At 33.9% G+C, this 17,134-nt stretch overlaps 1 protein-coding gene and 2 pseudogenes across 51 annotated transcripts; 2 read left to right on the top strand and 1 right to left on the bottom strand.

Moving 5' to 3' along the window:
- Window positions 1-1,142: 1,142 nt before the first annotated feature.
- LOC104732434 (putative xyloglucan endotransglucosylase/hydrolase protein 1) lies at window positions 1,143-15,687 on the bottom strand. Of its 50 annotated transcripts, none has more exons than XR_015574304.1 (17): window positions 14,152-14,363; window positions 13,987-14,041; window positions 13,727-13,851; window positions 13,583-13,643; window positions 13,417-13,505; window positions 13,270-13,326; window positions 13,099-13,187; window positions 12,916-12,966; window positions 12,616-12,801; window positions 12,399-12,481; window positions 12,085-12,151; window positions 5,883-6,011; window positions 5,702-5,782; window positions 5,010-5,076; window positions 3,026-3,121; window positions 1,988-2,075; window positions 1,418-1,557 (listed from the first exon to the last, which is right to left on the bottom strand). XR_015574304.1 is itself a non-coding variant. In XM_010451973.3 (4 exons), the coding sequence occupies exons 1-4, from the start codon at window positions 15,685-15,687 to the stop codon at window positions 1,173-1,175; spliced, it is 885 nt and encodes a 294-aa protein (XP_010450275.2). In that variant the 3' UTR covers window positions 1,143-1,172. The 50 variants fall into 50 exon arrangements, 1 of the variants encoding a protein (XP_010450275.2); XR_015574305.1 differs by having other exon boundaries at window positions 1,421-1,542; XR_015574300.1 differs by lacking the exon at window positions 1,418-1,557 and having other exon boundaries at window positions 1,817-2,075; window positions 12,071-12,151; window positions 12,616-12,837.
- LOC104732436 (replication protein A 70 kDa DNA-binding subunit B-like) lies at window positions 2,162-4,755 on the top strand (annotated as a pseudogene). The gene is made up of 10 exons (XR_015574333.1): window positions 2,162-2,410; window positions 2,488-2,752; window positions 2,818-2,914; window positions 3,005-3,129; window positions 3,209-3,293; window positions 3,389-3,518; window positions 3,586-3,779; window positions 3,874-3,997; window positions 4,092-4,304; window positions 4,393-4,755. The product of XR_015574333.1 is annotated as a replication protein A 70 kDa DNA-binding subunit B-like (transcript).
- LOC147930877 (uncharacterized) lies at window positions 6,908-11,639 on the top strand (annotated as a pseudogene).
- Window positions 15,688-17,134: the final 1,447 nt, after the last annotated feature.

Here is a 17,134-nt window from a genome sequence, read left to right as displayed (position 1 = left end):
ATCACGAATGCGAAACCGGACCGAAGTTGCAGAGTTCTCGTAAACATCAATTCAAACAGACTTATTCCCAAGCGGCCATATCTTATTAACAATCACATGGATCTTCGCAACGTGTGGAGCCTCGGAGGCAAACCGACCACCAGAAAATCATCCCATAGGGGAACCGAGTCATGAAACACTGCATCAGGAACCGCAATAGTTAGAACTCCATCAATCAAACTGACTTCATAATCGTTCTTCGTAAGCGATGGTCGCTTATTCACCACGGCTGCGTACGACTGTTGCTTATTTTGTGTAGAGGACTCATCTCCCCGTGGAGAGCCCGAAGGATCTGACTCCGACATGAAGGCACACCGGCGGTGGCCGTCACACGAAACCTAGCGTGAAGGATACTCGGTAAACCCTAGAATCGCCTATTTTGTCACCCTTTCCTTATTTAGAATCTCTCTCTCTTATTTAAGAGTATAAGATCAATTGTTACATACTGATATATGGATAAGGCGGTTGATACTAGCCAAATATGTGTGAAATCATGCAACAAATACAAATCGAGTGTGTTTGGGAGTAAAACCATGATTACTGGTGGGTTCTCTTTGAATTGCTCTTTAACTAATAATAATTAAATATTAGTAAAAGAAGAGAGAGGATGAGAAAAATAAGGAGAGAGAATAGAAACGTTACTCCCACAAGCATCTGTAGAACCGTTTCTATACAGCTGGCCAGCTATTAATGGACGAAATTATTTTTTTAATTAATCTTTATAATAAATATTAATATTATATTAAAATAATTAAAATACTATATATTGAGCAACTCTCAGAAAATTTACCAGTAATCATGTCCTAATGGATCCATGAACAATGATGAAATATAATTTAAAAGTAGAGAAGGCATTATAGTTTATAAGATTCCAATTTAGACAAAACTATGGTATTCACAACAGTCTCAAATGAAAGCTTGTTACACCAAAATCTTCTTAACTTCTCTTAAGTATATATGTATCTACTTTCTATCAGCTGGTTTGTTCAAAATGAACACTAGCAGAAATTTGGGATTAGAATTCGGGTAGTAACAACAATGACACTAGCTAGCACAAATTTTACGCTAGTAACTTTGACCGCAAAAAAAATTCAAACAATGAATTCGGATTAAAACCATATTTATTATTGTACTTAATTATATCGACATTCACTAGGAAGAACAGAAAATCTAGCTTGATCAGAACAATAGTCATAGTTCATATATTTCTCTCTTACAGTCTTGTAGACCTTCTGCTCGAAGATACTTAACATCATGGTGTTCCACCAATATATTGACGAACCGCAAGCTTTGGAATTGTTTCTTGGATCATCGACGTGACAACCGGAGTCGGAAAAACCTTGGAAATGTGCCTTGAAAGGAGCATAGGTCCAATTAATCTTGGTTTTACCACCATCTGTTGCCCAGTTTTCTCCATTCCATAAACTACTCACTACTTGCATAGGCTTCGATGGATAGTTCACGCCATTGCTTGTGTTGTTATTGAACACTCTTATTGGGATACTGTCCACGTAAAACCTATTATCAAATCATCTGGTCATTCATTATATATATATATATATATATATTGGGCAAACTTGTCATTATATATATACATCAAATATATCAATAATCATTCTGTTTAATTAAGTAAAAATAATCACACGACAACTTTTAAATTAACTTTTTACAAACAAAAAAAAATCGCACATAAGGTGACACTCATTTAGTATTCATAAAACAAATATCTATATATACATTTTCAGAAACATTTATAAAAAAAATCCTGGAGTTCACATTTATTTACAACTCTGCCACTGCCTTTTAATTAAAAATCTTTGGGTTATCCGATTACAAGTAAGAAGAATTGGGTTTACGATTACAAATAAAAACTAAAAAGTCCAAGCCCACCTTATTTCGAAATTACCTTCCACAACGATACAAAACAGAAAGATTTTTCTTGCCTTACCCGATGATCTTAAGCGAGATTTGTGTTCAAACTTCTTGATTGCCATATATTTTCTCCCATCAATTACGTTTCTCCTTAATCAATCAACCTAAACAGAAGTAAATTTAGAATATATTATATCCCAGAAAGATGCCATAAATAACAAAACACGTAATTATATCTCTAAATCTCGCTTCATCAGATCTTATTATCTTCATCGTAACTACTGTTTTCGTCGACCTAATCAGTATCCCTATAAATAATCGTAACCTAAAACAAGCATTATACACAAGCATTCACAACTACAGAGATATAAACAATATGGCAGCTACTTTTGCTTTCTTGAAAGATGTTCGACCATACAAAACCTCATGGAGAGTTCAAGTGAAGGTCATCCATTCATGAGAAAACGAAACGCTTGAATTGGTTTTGTCAGATTCGATGGTAAGTAGAAATGTTTATGTCTACAATATACAATACTATTCTATTACTAATGCATCTTATATCTTTCATTCTTTCAGAATAAAAAGATTCATGCATCAGTGAAGAAAGACTTGGTAAACAAATATGTGAATAGGCTTCCTGTTGGTAATTGGGTTTTCATTGAGACATTTTCTCTTAGCTATGCAACTGGTCAATTCAGACCAACCACGCATCTGTACAAGATGTCATTCATTAATGGAACTATGGTCATCAACAGTGACCCTGTTTCTGATTCTAGCTTTCTGACTTTAACTAAGTTCAAGCAAATCCAAAGTGGTGAAGCTAATCCCCACATATTTGTTGGTAAGCATCTACTTACAAAAGTTTTAATATAAAGTCAATATTTATTTAGATTATTCATTATGCAGAGATTATTGGTCAAATCATGAGTTTGGGTGAATTGGAGGATATCGAAGCCAATAATAAGCCTACCAAAAAACTCTCTCTAGAGCTACGGGACGAAACGTAAGTCTTATCTCATAATATGTCTATATGATTATTATGTGGGATATTTCAACTCGATCACTAATCCAACTTACTCATTTTAAATAATAGATATGATAGAATGTCATGTACCTTGTGGGGTTCCTTGGCCGAGCACGTTTTTAGTTCTTTGCAAGACTCTGATGGGAGCATCGTCATCGGTGTTCTCAGATTTGTGAAGATAAAATCCTATAAGGGTAAAAACATTTAATTATTACACATTGTTTATCATTTAACAAATGTATATTTCTTTTACTAATGATTCTACTTAATCAGGTGTGAACTTCTTGACTAATTCCTTTGATGCTTCTCAAGTCCATTTGAACCCACCATTCAATGAAGTTAATGTTTTCAGACAGAAGTAAGAATACACCGCATAGTAAATTTTCTTTCTATCATTTGTGTTAGCATAATTATTAGTAGTGATTTTAAAACGTTTAGAATCGTTTTTAACAGGCTCCCCAATGATGGCCTCTCACTCATATACCGTCAGAGACAACCAAGGTGGGGGATGGTTGCTGTTCAAGCTGAAAATGTTGAAGATTTTCCTAGGAGAACAATTGAAGAGTTGAAGAATTCGGTTGAGGTATGTACAGCTTTTGTTTACTTAATGGAATTTTACTAAATGACCAATAAAAAAAATGTGTCTACAGATTGGAAAGGCAAGGATTCACTGCACGGTCTACGCCATTGACACGGACTGGGCTTGGTTCTATATTAGTTGTCATACTTGCAATAAGAAAGTGGAGAAAGTAGACGATGGGGATAATGGGATCACTAACAAATCCTCAAAACCAAGGTTTCGGTGTTACAAATGCAATATTGTAGTCACTAATGTGATACCAAGGTAATTATAGTTTTCCTTTACCTTTTATTTTGAACTATATATTGTGTATAAAATCTAATCCCTTGGTTTTTGGTACTTTATTTACATTTTTAAGGTTTATGCTCTATGCTAATGTCATGGACTCTACTGGTGAGACAAAATTATTGTTGTTTGATTCTATTTGCTCTGAGATTATTGGGCAGTCTGCTGCATCACTTCTTGGTGGCTCAGTTGATGAGGTTAGCTAAACAACAAGAACATATATAGATTTTCTACTCTTGACTGTGTTGATAACATTAGAATTCACTATCATTGCATTTTTTTCGCCTCTAGATTGTAGATCCAGAAAATCTGCCTGATCCACTGAAAAGTCTTATTGGAAAGACTTATCTCTTTCTGGTAACTGTTGACAAAGCAAACATATTTGATGGTAAAGACAACTATAAGGTCTCCAAAGTCCTCTTGAAAGATGGCCTACTCGAAGAACAACTGTTGGAAAATTCATCTGAGACACTAAATGCAACATCTACTGTATCTGGTGACCAGGTAAATGAGCTACATATTAATCCGGTATTTAAAAGTATAGTTATCCACGGTACACCAATTTTCATAACTAGGTGTTGTACATTTACAGGTACCTCACATGATAGAAAACAGCCCCCAAACTACTGACTCTACCACTCCATCGTCTAAGTGTATTTACCCTTCTAATGGAGGGACCTCTGATCAAAACTCCACTTCTAAAAAGTAGTGTATTGAACCAATAGATTTAGAAAAGTCTAACCCAGATTTTGGAGCTGAAAGAGTTCATGAAAAAGATGAAGAAACAAACAACAACGATGGGGAGGGAAAACAGAAGGTTGTCTATGATGAAAGTGTTGTGACCAACTCAGTCATTCAGGCAAAAGAAAAGAGTGTCGGGGTTAAGATCAAGGTTGAAAAGAAGGAATGATTTGTGACAGCACTTTAATTTAAGTTTTGCTTTTGTTTTTTTTTATCTCCCATTCTCATGTTACAACTTCTTAAGTTTGTTATTTCCTACTTTGGTGACATTGTTTCTCGCTAATAATTGTTGTTTTCTAGCTCTTTTCTGAAATTATTTTGTAGCTTCAATTAAACTTTTATATTGTTTTTCCAATTTAACAATGGCAGCAAAATGAAAACTATCTACATCATGAACCCTAATTATCTTCATAGACTCTTTACTATTTACTAACATAAATATAGAACCAAGATGTATATAGAACTGACCTTCGTTGAAGATTTATTGACCCCATGTTTCAGCCGTATTCTTAATCTCACTATATGGGGAAACAGCCTGTGAGAAACACATAAGTTTTCGTTAAAGCGAAAATTAAAAAGAGAGAGTATTTATAATATGATGTATTGGAAAAACAATATAAAAGTATTTAGCAGGCAAAACATTATGATTATACATATTAAAAAGAACATGTATTTAGCAGGCAAAACATTAGTATATTTATTATTGACAAAATCTTCCTTAAGAGTGACATATTAAGAATTTAGTATATAGAAATTATTTAAACCAACATAAAATATTGAAATATTATAGTATCCCATAACTCTCTCTTTTTAGTTGTAATAAAAACCAACTATCTATATTTACTACTCAATCAAATATTTTATTTACAGAAAGCAATCGTTACTCTTTTTCGTAGACATATACTAGACAAAACACCTCTCATCATCGACAGCTTATGATCTGAGACTTTTTTCGAGAAAAAACAAAAACCCAACCATGAAAAAGAAACAAGACCCTTCTCTGTCTGATTTTGATTCTAATTCTAACCCATCCAAAAAAAACCCGATTGATTCATAGTTCTACTCCTAATAGTCAGATTACTCAATCAAATGCATCTAATAGTAATGGTTCTGTTCTTCTAAGTACAACATTTAGCAGGGTTTTAAACGATATTACGAACCTTGGTAATCCTTCTTCTGGTCATTTTAGGACACCAACATCTCTACAACAGTCCATTCATGCCAAGCAAACACCACATGCTCTGGGTGAATTACAACACACAAACTTTTGATAATGATAAGTATCAATTTAATTTTGTTTTCGACAAACATATACTAAAATATGAGAACTAATGTCATTACCAGGTTCAAGTTCTTTCTCGGGCATGCCTTCAATTGAAAATACCAGCTCCGGATTGACTCAGAAATCTTCAAGAGGTGTACTCACGAACATCACCAATCTACAGCGCAGAGATTTTGACCTTCCTTCTCCTGATATCCATAATAAATGAAAAGGTTAATGCTTACCTCAAATCTATTTTAAATAGCAACTACTCCTACATATAAATTGACTCAAGAAATCTTTGATAGTGAACCAATGTGCTGCTTCTACATCAACCATAAGGAACCAGAAACAAAAGCTGCATTGCTCAGAAGTAGATATGTTTCCTATTAGAAATTTGCAAGAAGAATTTCAAAATGCATCACCAACTCAAGCGGGACGAGGTAATCTATAAATACCAAACTTTATGGTTTTAGCTATATATACTTATGATGTTTTCTATAATCCATGTTATGCGACACAATATATTAACTGTTAATGGTGACAAATAGGTCAAACTTCATGTTCTATGAACTACAAACCATTAGCAGAGAGTAGTAGTGATGATGAAAGCATGGACCCTTTCAACAATGATAGTTGTAGTGACAGTGAAACTTCAGAGGAACAGGCCTACTATATTAGTACAACTGATGAAGAAACTGACCAGTACCCTGATGAAGAAACTGAAATACCAAGCAATGCTAATATAGGAATCCAGATTGCTACAGAACAATCAACTAATGTATCACATCAGAGCGCCAGCAGTGAAGAACATATAAAATTCATGGCTAAAGTGGATCAAATGTTGCAGAAAACAAGAGAAAATAGAACTGCTGATCATAACATCCCTCAACCAAAGAAAAGAGGTCGACCACGTTTGCAGAAAAAATTAAATTGTTCAACACCAAATGCAAAGATATCAGGTATTCATTATTTTTATATGTTCATGAAAGTATTTTGTTACGAGTTATATATTTACATATTAAGGGACGGTTTTTTTTGTTTTAACCCAGATTATCTTGATCACGGTGATGCTACATACAAGTGTAAGTATTGTGGTGCCTTCATGTGGTATGATGAGCGTATAAACAAAAGTAGGAACCAAAAAGATCCAACATTTACACTATGTTGTGGGGAAGGAAATGTCAAATTACCCTTTCTAAAAGAATCTCCAGAGCTTATAAACAAATTGCTGAAAGGGAATGATGCAATGAGCAGAAACTACAGAGAAAATATTAGAATTTTTAATATGATTTTTGCCATGACTTCTCTTGGTGGAAAGGTGGACAAATCTATGCCAAAAGGGAAAGGGCCAAACATGTTTCGATTGCAAGGAGGAAACTATCATTTGATTGGCAGTTTAAAACCGGATGAGGGTGACTATGCTAAGTATTCACAACTATATATAGTTGATACTGAAAACGAAGTAGATAACAGAGTTACTGTGATCAAGTAATCATTCTGCCTACATATCTTTTATATGTTTTAGTAACTTATATATACTTATGTTTGTGATTTCGTGTTTTGCTTATTTCTGTAGCAAGGGAATAAATTCAAAGGCAAATGCAGGGAAGCAAAAACTTAATAAAGAAGTCATCGAAGCCCTAATTAAAATGCTCAATGATGTAAACCCGTATGTCAAACTTTTTAGATCCGCTAGAGAGAGGTTTCAATCAACTAATGATGAGCCATTTCACATGCGTATTGTCTCTGATCGAAAAGGTGTTGATGGGAGGATATACAGTATGCCTACAACATTAGAAGTAGCTGCTTTAATACCTGGTGATTTTAAAAAACAAATGCCTGATCGTGATATAGTCATTCAAGAGAAGAGTACTGGTCACTTACAGAGGATAAGCCAAATTCATATCTCCTACTTGGCTCTACAATATCCTCTCATTCTATGCTATGGTGAGGATGGTTTCAGGCCTGGTATTGAGAAATGTTATCAAAAAGCCAACCAGAAGAAGAAGAAATGTATTAGCATGAGACAGTGGTTCGCATTCAGGATTCAAGAGAGGGAAAACGAGTCTCATACTTTGTTGCATTCTAAGAGGTTGTTCCAGCAGTTTCTTTGTGATTCTTATACAACTATCGAATCAAACAGACTTTCTTACATCAAGTTTAATCAGTCCAAACTAAGATGCGAGAACTACAGCTCCATTAAAGAGGCAGCGGCAGCTGGAACAACTACTATGGGTGAAGAAGGTAATCAAATTAATATACCTTCTTCTTTCACTGGTGGACCTCGGTATATGGTTCAAAGCTACTATGACGCAATGGCAATCTGTAAACATTATGGATTTCCTAACCTATTCATCACCTTCACATGCAATCCTAAGTGGCCAGAGATAACAAGGTATTGCCAGTCAAGAGGTCTAACTGCTGATGATAGACCAGATATTGTTGCAAGGATATTCAAAATCAAGTTGGATTCTTTAATGGTAGATTTGACAAAGAGGAATATGCTAGGAAAGACAGTTGCATGTAAGTTTTTTCTTTTATGTACTCGAGGTGTTCATACTATTTTTTGGTATCGGCAAATCCTAAATTGTGATTTTTTCTACTATTTCAGCTATGTATACTGTCGAATTTCAGAAGAGAGGATTACCACATGCTCACATTCTCTTATTCATGGATCCTCAAAGTAAGCTACGAACTCTTGACGACATTGATAAGATTATTTCTGCAGAAATTCCAGATAAAGAGAAAGAGCCAGAGCTCTATGAAGTTGTTAAAAATTCAATGATTAATGGTCCATGTGGTTCAGCAAACAGGAATTCTCCATGTATGGTTGATGGATCATGTTCAAAGAACTACCCAAAAAAACATCAAGATATTACAAAGGTTGGTGCTGATGGTTATCCTGTTTATAGAAGGAGGAGAACAGAAGACTACATTGAGAAGGGTGGTATTAAATGTGACAATAGGTATGTTGTGCCTTATAATAAGAAGCTCTCTCTTTGTTATCAAGCTCATATCAATATGGAATGGTGTAATCAGAATGGTTCTATTAAATACTTATTTAAGTATATCAACAAAGGCCCAGATCGTGTTACTGTCATTGTTGAGCGTGTAGATCAGTCTAAAACAAATGACAATGTCACTTCTGGCGAATCACCAAATACCACTAAGAAAAAGAAGAATGAAATCAAAGATTGGTTTGATTGCAGGTTGTGTATATTTCTTCTTAAGCAGCTCAAATTTCATTCTGCCTATGTTATTAACTATATCTATTTAACTTTGCTTCATGGTAACTCTTATCTGTTTAGATATGTATCTGCTTCAGAGGCAATTTGGAGGATTTTCAAGTTTCCACTTCAAAATAGATCTACAGCAGTTCAGAGACTATCTTTTCATGTCGAAGGGAAGCAACCTGCTTATTTTGATGGGAAGGCTCATATTAATGATGTTCTGGAACGTATACTTAATCAAGACTCTATGTTCATGGCTTGGTTGACTTTGAATAGGATTAATGCTGTTGGAAAGAATGGGAAGCGAGCTCGAGAACTTCTATATGCTCAAATTCCAGCATATTTTATTTGGGATGGAACGAATAAACGGTTTAAGAAGAGATCAAGAGGTTTTTCATTGGGTCGTATTAACTACGTACCTAGAAAAATGGAAGATGAATACTATCTGAGGGTGCTTCTTAACATTGTCAGAGGACCTTGCTGTTTTGATGACATCAAGACATATAATGGTGTCGTATACGAATCCTACAAAGAAGCATGTTTTGCACGTGGAAATTTAGATGATGATCAAGTTTTCATTGATGGTTTGATTGAAGCAAGTCAGTATTGTTTTGGGGATTACTTGAGGAATTTTTTCGCTATGCTTCTTCTATCAGATTCTCTTGCTAGACCGGAACATGTATGGTCTCAGACATGGCACCTTTTATCCGAGGATATAGAAACAAAAAAGAGAGAACAGTACAACAATCCAGGTAATTATGTTTTCGAATATGATCGCCTAATTATCATAAAGTAGAACCAAAAGTTTACTATTCGTATACCCAACTGACAACGTAATCGAATTTTGCAGAATTGACTCTGACAGAAGCTCAGATATTAAACTACACGCTTCAAGAGATAGAGATGATTATGTTGTTTAATGGTGGAACTCTCCAAGACATTGATAATTTCCCTCAACCATCAAGCGAAGATATTGATAATTCAAACAGGTTAATTGTTGATGAGATGAGATATAACCGTGAGTTTTTGGCAGAAAAACATGGTGAATGGATAAAAATGCTAACGATTGAGCAGAGAAGCATATACGATGAGATCACCGGAGCTGTATTCAATGATTTAGGTGGTGTGTTTTTTGTTTATGGCTTTGGAGGAACAGGCAAAACATTTGTGTGGAAAACACTAGCAGCCGCTGTTAGATCAAGAGGACAGATTGTTCTTAATGTTGCCTCCATTGGCATCGCCTTTTTGTTGTTAGAAGGAGGTAGGACTGCTCATTCAAGGTTTGCAATCCCTTTGAATCCTGACGAATTTTCAGTTTGCAAAATCAAGCCTAAATCAGATCTAGCAAACTTGATCAGAGAAGCATCACTTATTATCTGGGATGAAGCTCCAATGATGAGCAAGTTCCCGTTTTGAATCTTTAGACAAAAGCTTTTGTGATATTATCAAGAATAGAGATAACAAGGTATTTGGTGGGAAGGTGGTTGCTTTTGGAGGTGATTTCAGACAAGTTCTTCCAGTAATTAATGGAGCAGGGAGGGCAGAAATAGTTATATCATCACTTAATGCTTCCTATCTTTGGGATCACTGCAAGTTCCTAAAGTTGACTAAAAACATGCGACTATGTGCAGACAATATAAGTGTGGATCAAGCTAAAGAAATCCAAGAATTTTCAGATTGGTTATTGGCTGTTGGTGATGGTAGGATTAATGAGCCTAATGATGGTGAGGCTCTAATCGATATCCCAGAAGAATTTTTGATTGAAGAAGCAGAAAATCCAGTAGCAGCAATTTGTAATGAAATTTATGGAGATCCAACAGAAATGCACAAAGAAAATGATGCTACATTCTTTCAAAAGAGAGCTATTTTAGCACCGACCAATGTATGATGTCAACACAATTAATCAGTTTATGCTAGAGCATTTGCAAGGTGAGTAATTACGTTTTTATAGCTTATGTTTTCCAACAATTTATTGTGACTGGAGTCTTTAAGATCTTTAATATATTAACTGTTTGTGTGCTTATAGGGGAAGAAAGGATCTACCTAAGTGCTGATAGTATAGATCCTACAGATTCAGATTCACTGAACAATCCGGTTATCACTCCAGATTTTTTAAACAGTATCAAGCTACCAGGTTTGTAACACCATGCTTTACGTTTGAAAATTGGTGCGTCGGTTATGTTGCTTAGGAATATTGATCCTAAAGGTGGGCTGTGTAATGAAACTAGGCTCCAGATTACTCAACTAGCTAATCAAATTGTCGAAGCTAGAGTAATAACAGGTGACAGAAGTGGTGAGATAGTTTTAATCCCTAAGATAAATCTAACACCTTCAGATACTAAACTCCCATTCAAGATGCGTAGAAGACAGTTTCCACTATCTGTTGCATTTGCTATGACCATCAATAAGAGTCAGGGACAGTCTCTAGAGAAAGTAGGACTTTACTTGCCTAAACATGTGTTCTCTCATGGCCAACTTTATGTGGCATTGTCTAGGGTGACATCAAAAAAAGGTTTGAGAATACTAATACTAAACAAAGAGGGAAAGATTCAGAAGCAGACTACTAATGTTGTTTTCAAGGAGGTTTTCCAAAACAAACACTGAGTCATCTACTTCTTCGAAGGTAAACTTTACATATCTTATATTAGTAGCTATAACATTTATATGATTGTTGGAAACACAAAGAACAATAGTTTTCATATAATTGTGTTTTTTAAAAAAAATGTAGGTGCCTCATTATCAATAAGACGAATGATTCGAGAATCATGAAGAAAGCATATCAGAACTGATTTTTAGGACTGATATAAAACAATTTTTTGCTTATTTTATTCTTCTTTAATTTAGTTTCTAGACAGAGATTCAACCGGAAGATTACTTTCATTAGAATAAATTATTAAACACAATTTATATATATTTTTTTTTAGACCGAACTTATTTCACCGTTTGCTAATCACTTAAATTTGTAAAAATCAATGCATTGAACACACAGAAAAATTTTAAAACTAATGGTAGTGAATGCATATACAGATACCAACCTTAATTAAATTACCTTCAACACGCAGTGTGGTCATAGCAGTCCTTAGGTACACTTATTTTCTTCAGTTATACACCCGAACCTGAAGAAATTACTAAACACAATTAGCTTTATATATAACAGTATCGGTTTAGTTTGATTATTAGAACTTAAACAAATTATTATACTATCTACCATCTTACCTTTACTAAATACAAGAATCTTTGTATACATTATCCGACACATTTATTATACTGGTCTTAGAATTGAAACTAAACTGCAAAGTAAACCTAGCTTATTTTCAATTCCCGGCCTGTTATATGAATATAAGTATTATTTGAATAACTTACCAGTATATATAGTAGATTGCAATCTTACTCTTCCACTTCTATTTTCAAAGTTTAACTTATGTGAACATATAACAGGAATTACCCTGCAAAAATGAAAACATGTTCATATTAGACTTGATTAAAATGATAAATACAGTCTTTATAAAACTAAACAAAGATTCAGTATCTTATCTTTAATTCGAAATAAAATAGTCAAGGGAAAAGAAATCCAAATTACCGTTTTCTTATAAGTCAACCTTCAACACATTAGTTCCCCAATTATCGAGATACTGATAATGATTTTTCCCTGACCATGTAAAATTAAACATTAGAGTTTTAAAAGATTGTGGTAGAGCCATCTATAAATCAATTAGAGGGTTTGGTTACTTATCTTTGATTTAGTGTTCTTTATTTGTTTTCCTGACTTTTAAGAAAAGGAAAAAATTAACGAGGCCTTAAACTTGAAAAAATATATTAACATGGTGAACAAGAAGACAACAACAAAATTCAAAATCAACTATGATGGGAAGCTACAAACCTTTGAAATCCGACTCAATTCGATTACATATCTTCAAGCTCCACTCAAAAGCTATAATCATACATCAAAGATCAAACAAATGATGAATATAAATAAGGTGGATCAAACCGGAGCAAAAGAAACAGTTATATAAGATCAGATAAAGAAGCTAGCATCATGTTTTAACTTGATTTTTGCTCTAACCTTATTCCAACTACCAACTTGAAATCGTCCTCGAGAGATCGTTTGATATAACTCTGGAAGATCTTCTTTAATCCAGGGGCAAAATGAGCCTGAATCAGAACAGTATTAGTAGTAGCACATATCAAGATTGTGAGAGAAGGAAATGGAAAGACACAAAACTATCAAACTCACAGAGATGAATCCATGACACACAGTTTAATACACAAATAACTGTCTTAATAAGCATCCCTGTAACCAAAAGAGCTCAGAATAATTAAATGAGGAAAGTTTTGATGCATTTTTATAAGAGATGAAGATTGAGAGAAATTGTAGCATCACGACGTAAAAGTGTTTAGTAATGGTTGTCCAGAAACTTATATGTTCTCTCACAAAAGAAGTCTCATGATTGAGTCTAAGTCTTGAATGATCTACAACACACAAAACAAATGTCAGTCTGTAAAATTAGAACAAAACTTTAAAAAGAGAATCTTATGAAACAAAGTACAAATAGAAAACACATAGTCATGACATAATGTTTCTGTCTCCCACTTTTTAGATCCACGAATCTGCCACAACAACAATCCAAATATATGGTTTAATTCACTCAATCAAACACATTTTTTGATCAGAAATTGATTTTCTCACTTACCCTGAGTCTGCTAAGCATCATGGTGATTAAAATTTAATTGGCTATGTGAGATGGCGAAGAAGAACACCAGGATGTAAATTTTCTGCAAGCCTTTCAATGTTATGAGTGGGTCGTCATTCGAGTTCCTCATATTCACCAAAAAAAAATCACAAAATTAGCACATTCATAAATTTCAATATAAATCGTGGACATTAGAAGATGTAAACATGAATAGAAAAAAAAAAATCAAAAACGATTTAGATTCAGATTCAGATTCTAACCTACATATATAGAAGACCCATATTCGTTTGTAGATTTTCAAACTCTACTAAAACGCTGGAATCAGTAAAAAAAAAAACAAGTCAAGCAGGAATCGTAACAATTTCTGGGCTATAATCAGAAATAGAAATAAAATTTTGGAATCTAAAATTTTTTAACGAGATTACCTCACTACCCAATCGAAGAAGACATCGCTAACTCGATTAATCTCGATAAATGATGGATCTTACTCTGGGTTTTCAGAATTGGAAAATAGAGATTGTCTGATCCATCATCTCTGAATCTGATCTATGTTGTCGAATCGACTTTTTCTCTCGAGACAACCATTTTTTTTTGCTTTACGTTTTACTTTTGATGTTGTCTTTTTTTTTTCTCAGCAGATCTTAAATTCTTATCGGTAAAATTAACAATTTCTAAATGGGCCTGGACATTAATAAAACCCATCAAGTTTAAATGTTTGGATTACAGTATTCTGGTCCATTATTATTTTCTTTAAGGATTGACCAAAAAAAATTTCAACAAATATTGCAAAATCTAACAGATATTTCTATGAAAAAAAAAATTATTCCAACAACTCAAAATTGGATGTCAAATTATGGTCAACTCATCTACTTAATTATATTAAACAACAGTATCAAAAATATATTTAATATACATTATAAATACAAATACAAAATACAAAGAATCAAAATTAAACTAATAGTTAATCCAATGAAATCATATGACCAACAATATTATATTCACCCATTAACCTGATTTACTACAAAATCGATTCAGACAATCTAAATTACACAATATATTAGATTTTATAAATTTAAAAACTTAAAAATATAAAACAAGGATCGTTTATATATATAGACAAATAAATTATTTATTTATTTTATGCTTTTTTAAACAGAAAAAATTGTCCCGCGGTATACCGCGGGTGTATATCTAGTATATCAAATAATAATAAATAAATAAATACGTACACTATATGGTATGGATTCCAAAGAATGCCATAAGTGTGGAAGTCAATGGTGGGATCGAACCAAAGATCAAACCTTTGTTCTCTGTTTCCTCTACCTTCGGTGTACACATTTTTCTGTAACGTTATTGGTTTTCCTTCTACGTTCCCCAAGAACTCAAAGTCAACCTCGTCGTGGGTGTCTCCTTTCGAAGTCAACTATAACCAATATTTCACAAATAAATACATAACAAAGTTTCACCAATGTTGCTAACTGATATCCATATAAAATGATTATTTTTTTTTATTCTTCAAAAAAAAATGATTATTCTAAAAGGAGAAAGAATAAAACAAATACGAACGTAAAAGGCAGTGACAACGCCAGAAGAATTGTTTCCAAACACTTTAATTCTCATTTGGAAAAATCCTGATCCGTAGTGGTTTTTGGACTCAAAGCCAGAACCTATACGTGTGTGACATGATTCTAAGAACAACATCATAAAATTGTATCTTAAAATGGAAATAAAAAAACAATATAAAAAATCAAAGAACCTGAAAAATAATCCATGGTAAGCTGAACTTCTTTGCCTTGGTTGGATTTTAAGACATGATCTTGTCCCCATGTAACCACATAGTTCTCATCAAAACCAGATTCTTGGTTTATGGCAATTCCTCTAACTCCATGAACTCTAGTGGCATCAGCCTTAATGATCAACATTAGTGCCCAAACAAAACCAAATATTAAAGGATATTCCATCTTAATTGTTGTTTTTTAGTACTTCTCGTGAAGCAATATATCTCGTTTCTCATTTCTTGACCAAACAAATTTATATATATACAATTTTGGTATAAACGTATTTATTGCCATAGATACTAGAGTTATGGGTGTGTTCACGCGGCTACCCACGCACACCGCTACAACACACATATGTGTTATCTAGTATTGAAGGGTTACAGATTCGTTAATGCATTGACAATGACAATTTTAGTTTTAGCCTCTGTTACCTTAGTAACTAATTCTTTAATTTTGTTCGTTAAAAAATTGGTTCTAGAAGATGCAAAAAAGAAAATATACAAGACCAAAGAGTGATAGAAGTGAATACTTTAAGATCGATCTAATCACTTTCATACATGTGAAAAAAAATCTTGGGTGTCCTTGCAGTTTAATGTGTTTTTATAGTGATCAAACTATTATTGAAATCGCATTTTCAAAAATTAAACTCTGATCCACCATCTTTAAGATGAATTTTCCAATCATTGGAACCACCAGAAATTGTGTCTAGATAAAATCTTTTACAAAGGTTAATAAATAAATAAATTGGAGATTTACGTCGAAAATTGTAATTTAATTTACTAATTGTGATAATTTCATTGCAAATATTAAATTGAATTACTGCAATATATATCAACAATTTACTGTAACTAAGCACAAAAATGTATTTCTATAATGCCATCCACTTAAATAATTATAAAAATAAATGTATTTCTAGCTGCTCTCTTGAGAATTACTCTTTTTCTTCCTAGAATTGTTTTCTTTTTGTTAAAAACTGTAAATGTGGGATAAGACATTCTCATGTCATTGTTGAATCATGGATTAAACATTCTACATCATCGACATAGTTCAAATTATAGATTTACTTATATCTTTGTATTTCCTAAATTTGAAGTAGGATTCACGTTCATTTTGCAAGAGAAAAATCATCACCCCATTAACAGAGCATTCATTATGCTTTGGCTGGCAGTCAAGAATCGGCTTACAACAGGTGATCGTATGGTGTTATGGAATAGAGGTGTTGCCACTTCTCGTGGTTTTTGCCAAGCGCCGTTGGAGACCTTAGAGCATCTCTTCTTTGAATGCTCTTACTCTTCTCGGATCTGGGCAGGGCTAACCCGCAACCTCTTTCGTCATTACTATACCTCTCAGTTCAATCAGCTACTTCCGCTTCTCTCCTCCTCTGCCTTCAATGGAGCTACCCGGTTTCTTCTGCGTTTCGTTTTTCAGGCTGCAGTCCACACTATCTGGTGTGAGAGAAACAAACGACGGCACGGGGAACATCCCACCTCTGCGGCTCAGCTTACTCGGAACCTTGATCGCCTAGTATGCAACAGGCTGCTTTCCATTCAGAGCCTCACTCCTCACAAACTAAAGGATGGGCTCCAAATCTGGCTTCAATCACGAGCTTAGTTTACTACATTTTCAGTAT

Source organism: Camelina sativa, chromosome 12, assembly GCF_030686135.1.
Source record: "Camelina sativa cultivar CO46 ecotype springtype chromosome 12, ASM3068613v1".
Taxonomy (NCBI): Eukaryota; Viridiplantae; Streptophyta; class Magnoliopsida; order Brassicales; family Brassicaceae; genus Camelina; species Camelina sativa.
The sequence above is the reverse complement of the archived record's forward strand: the minus strand, read 5'-3'. Positions and strand labels throughout refer to the sequence as shown.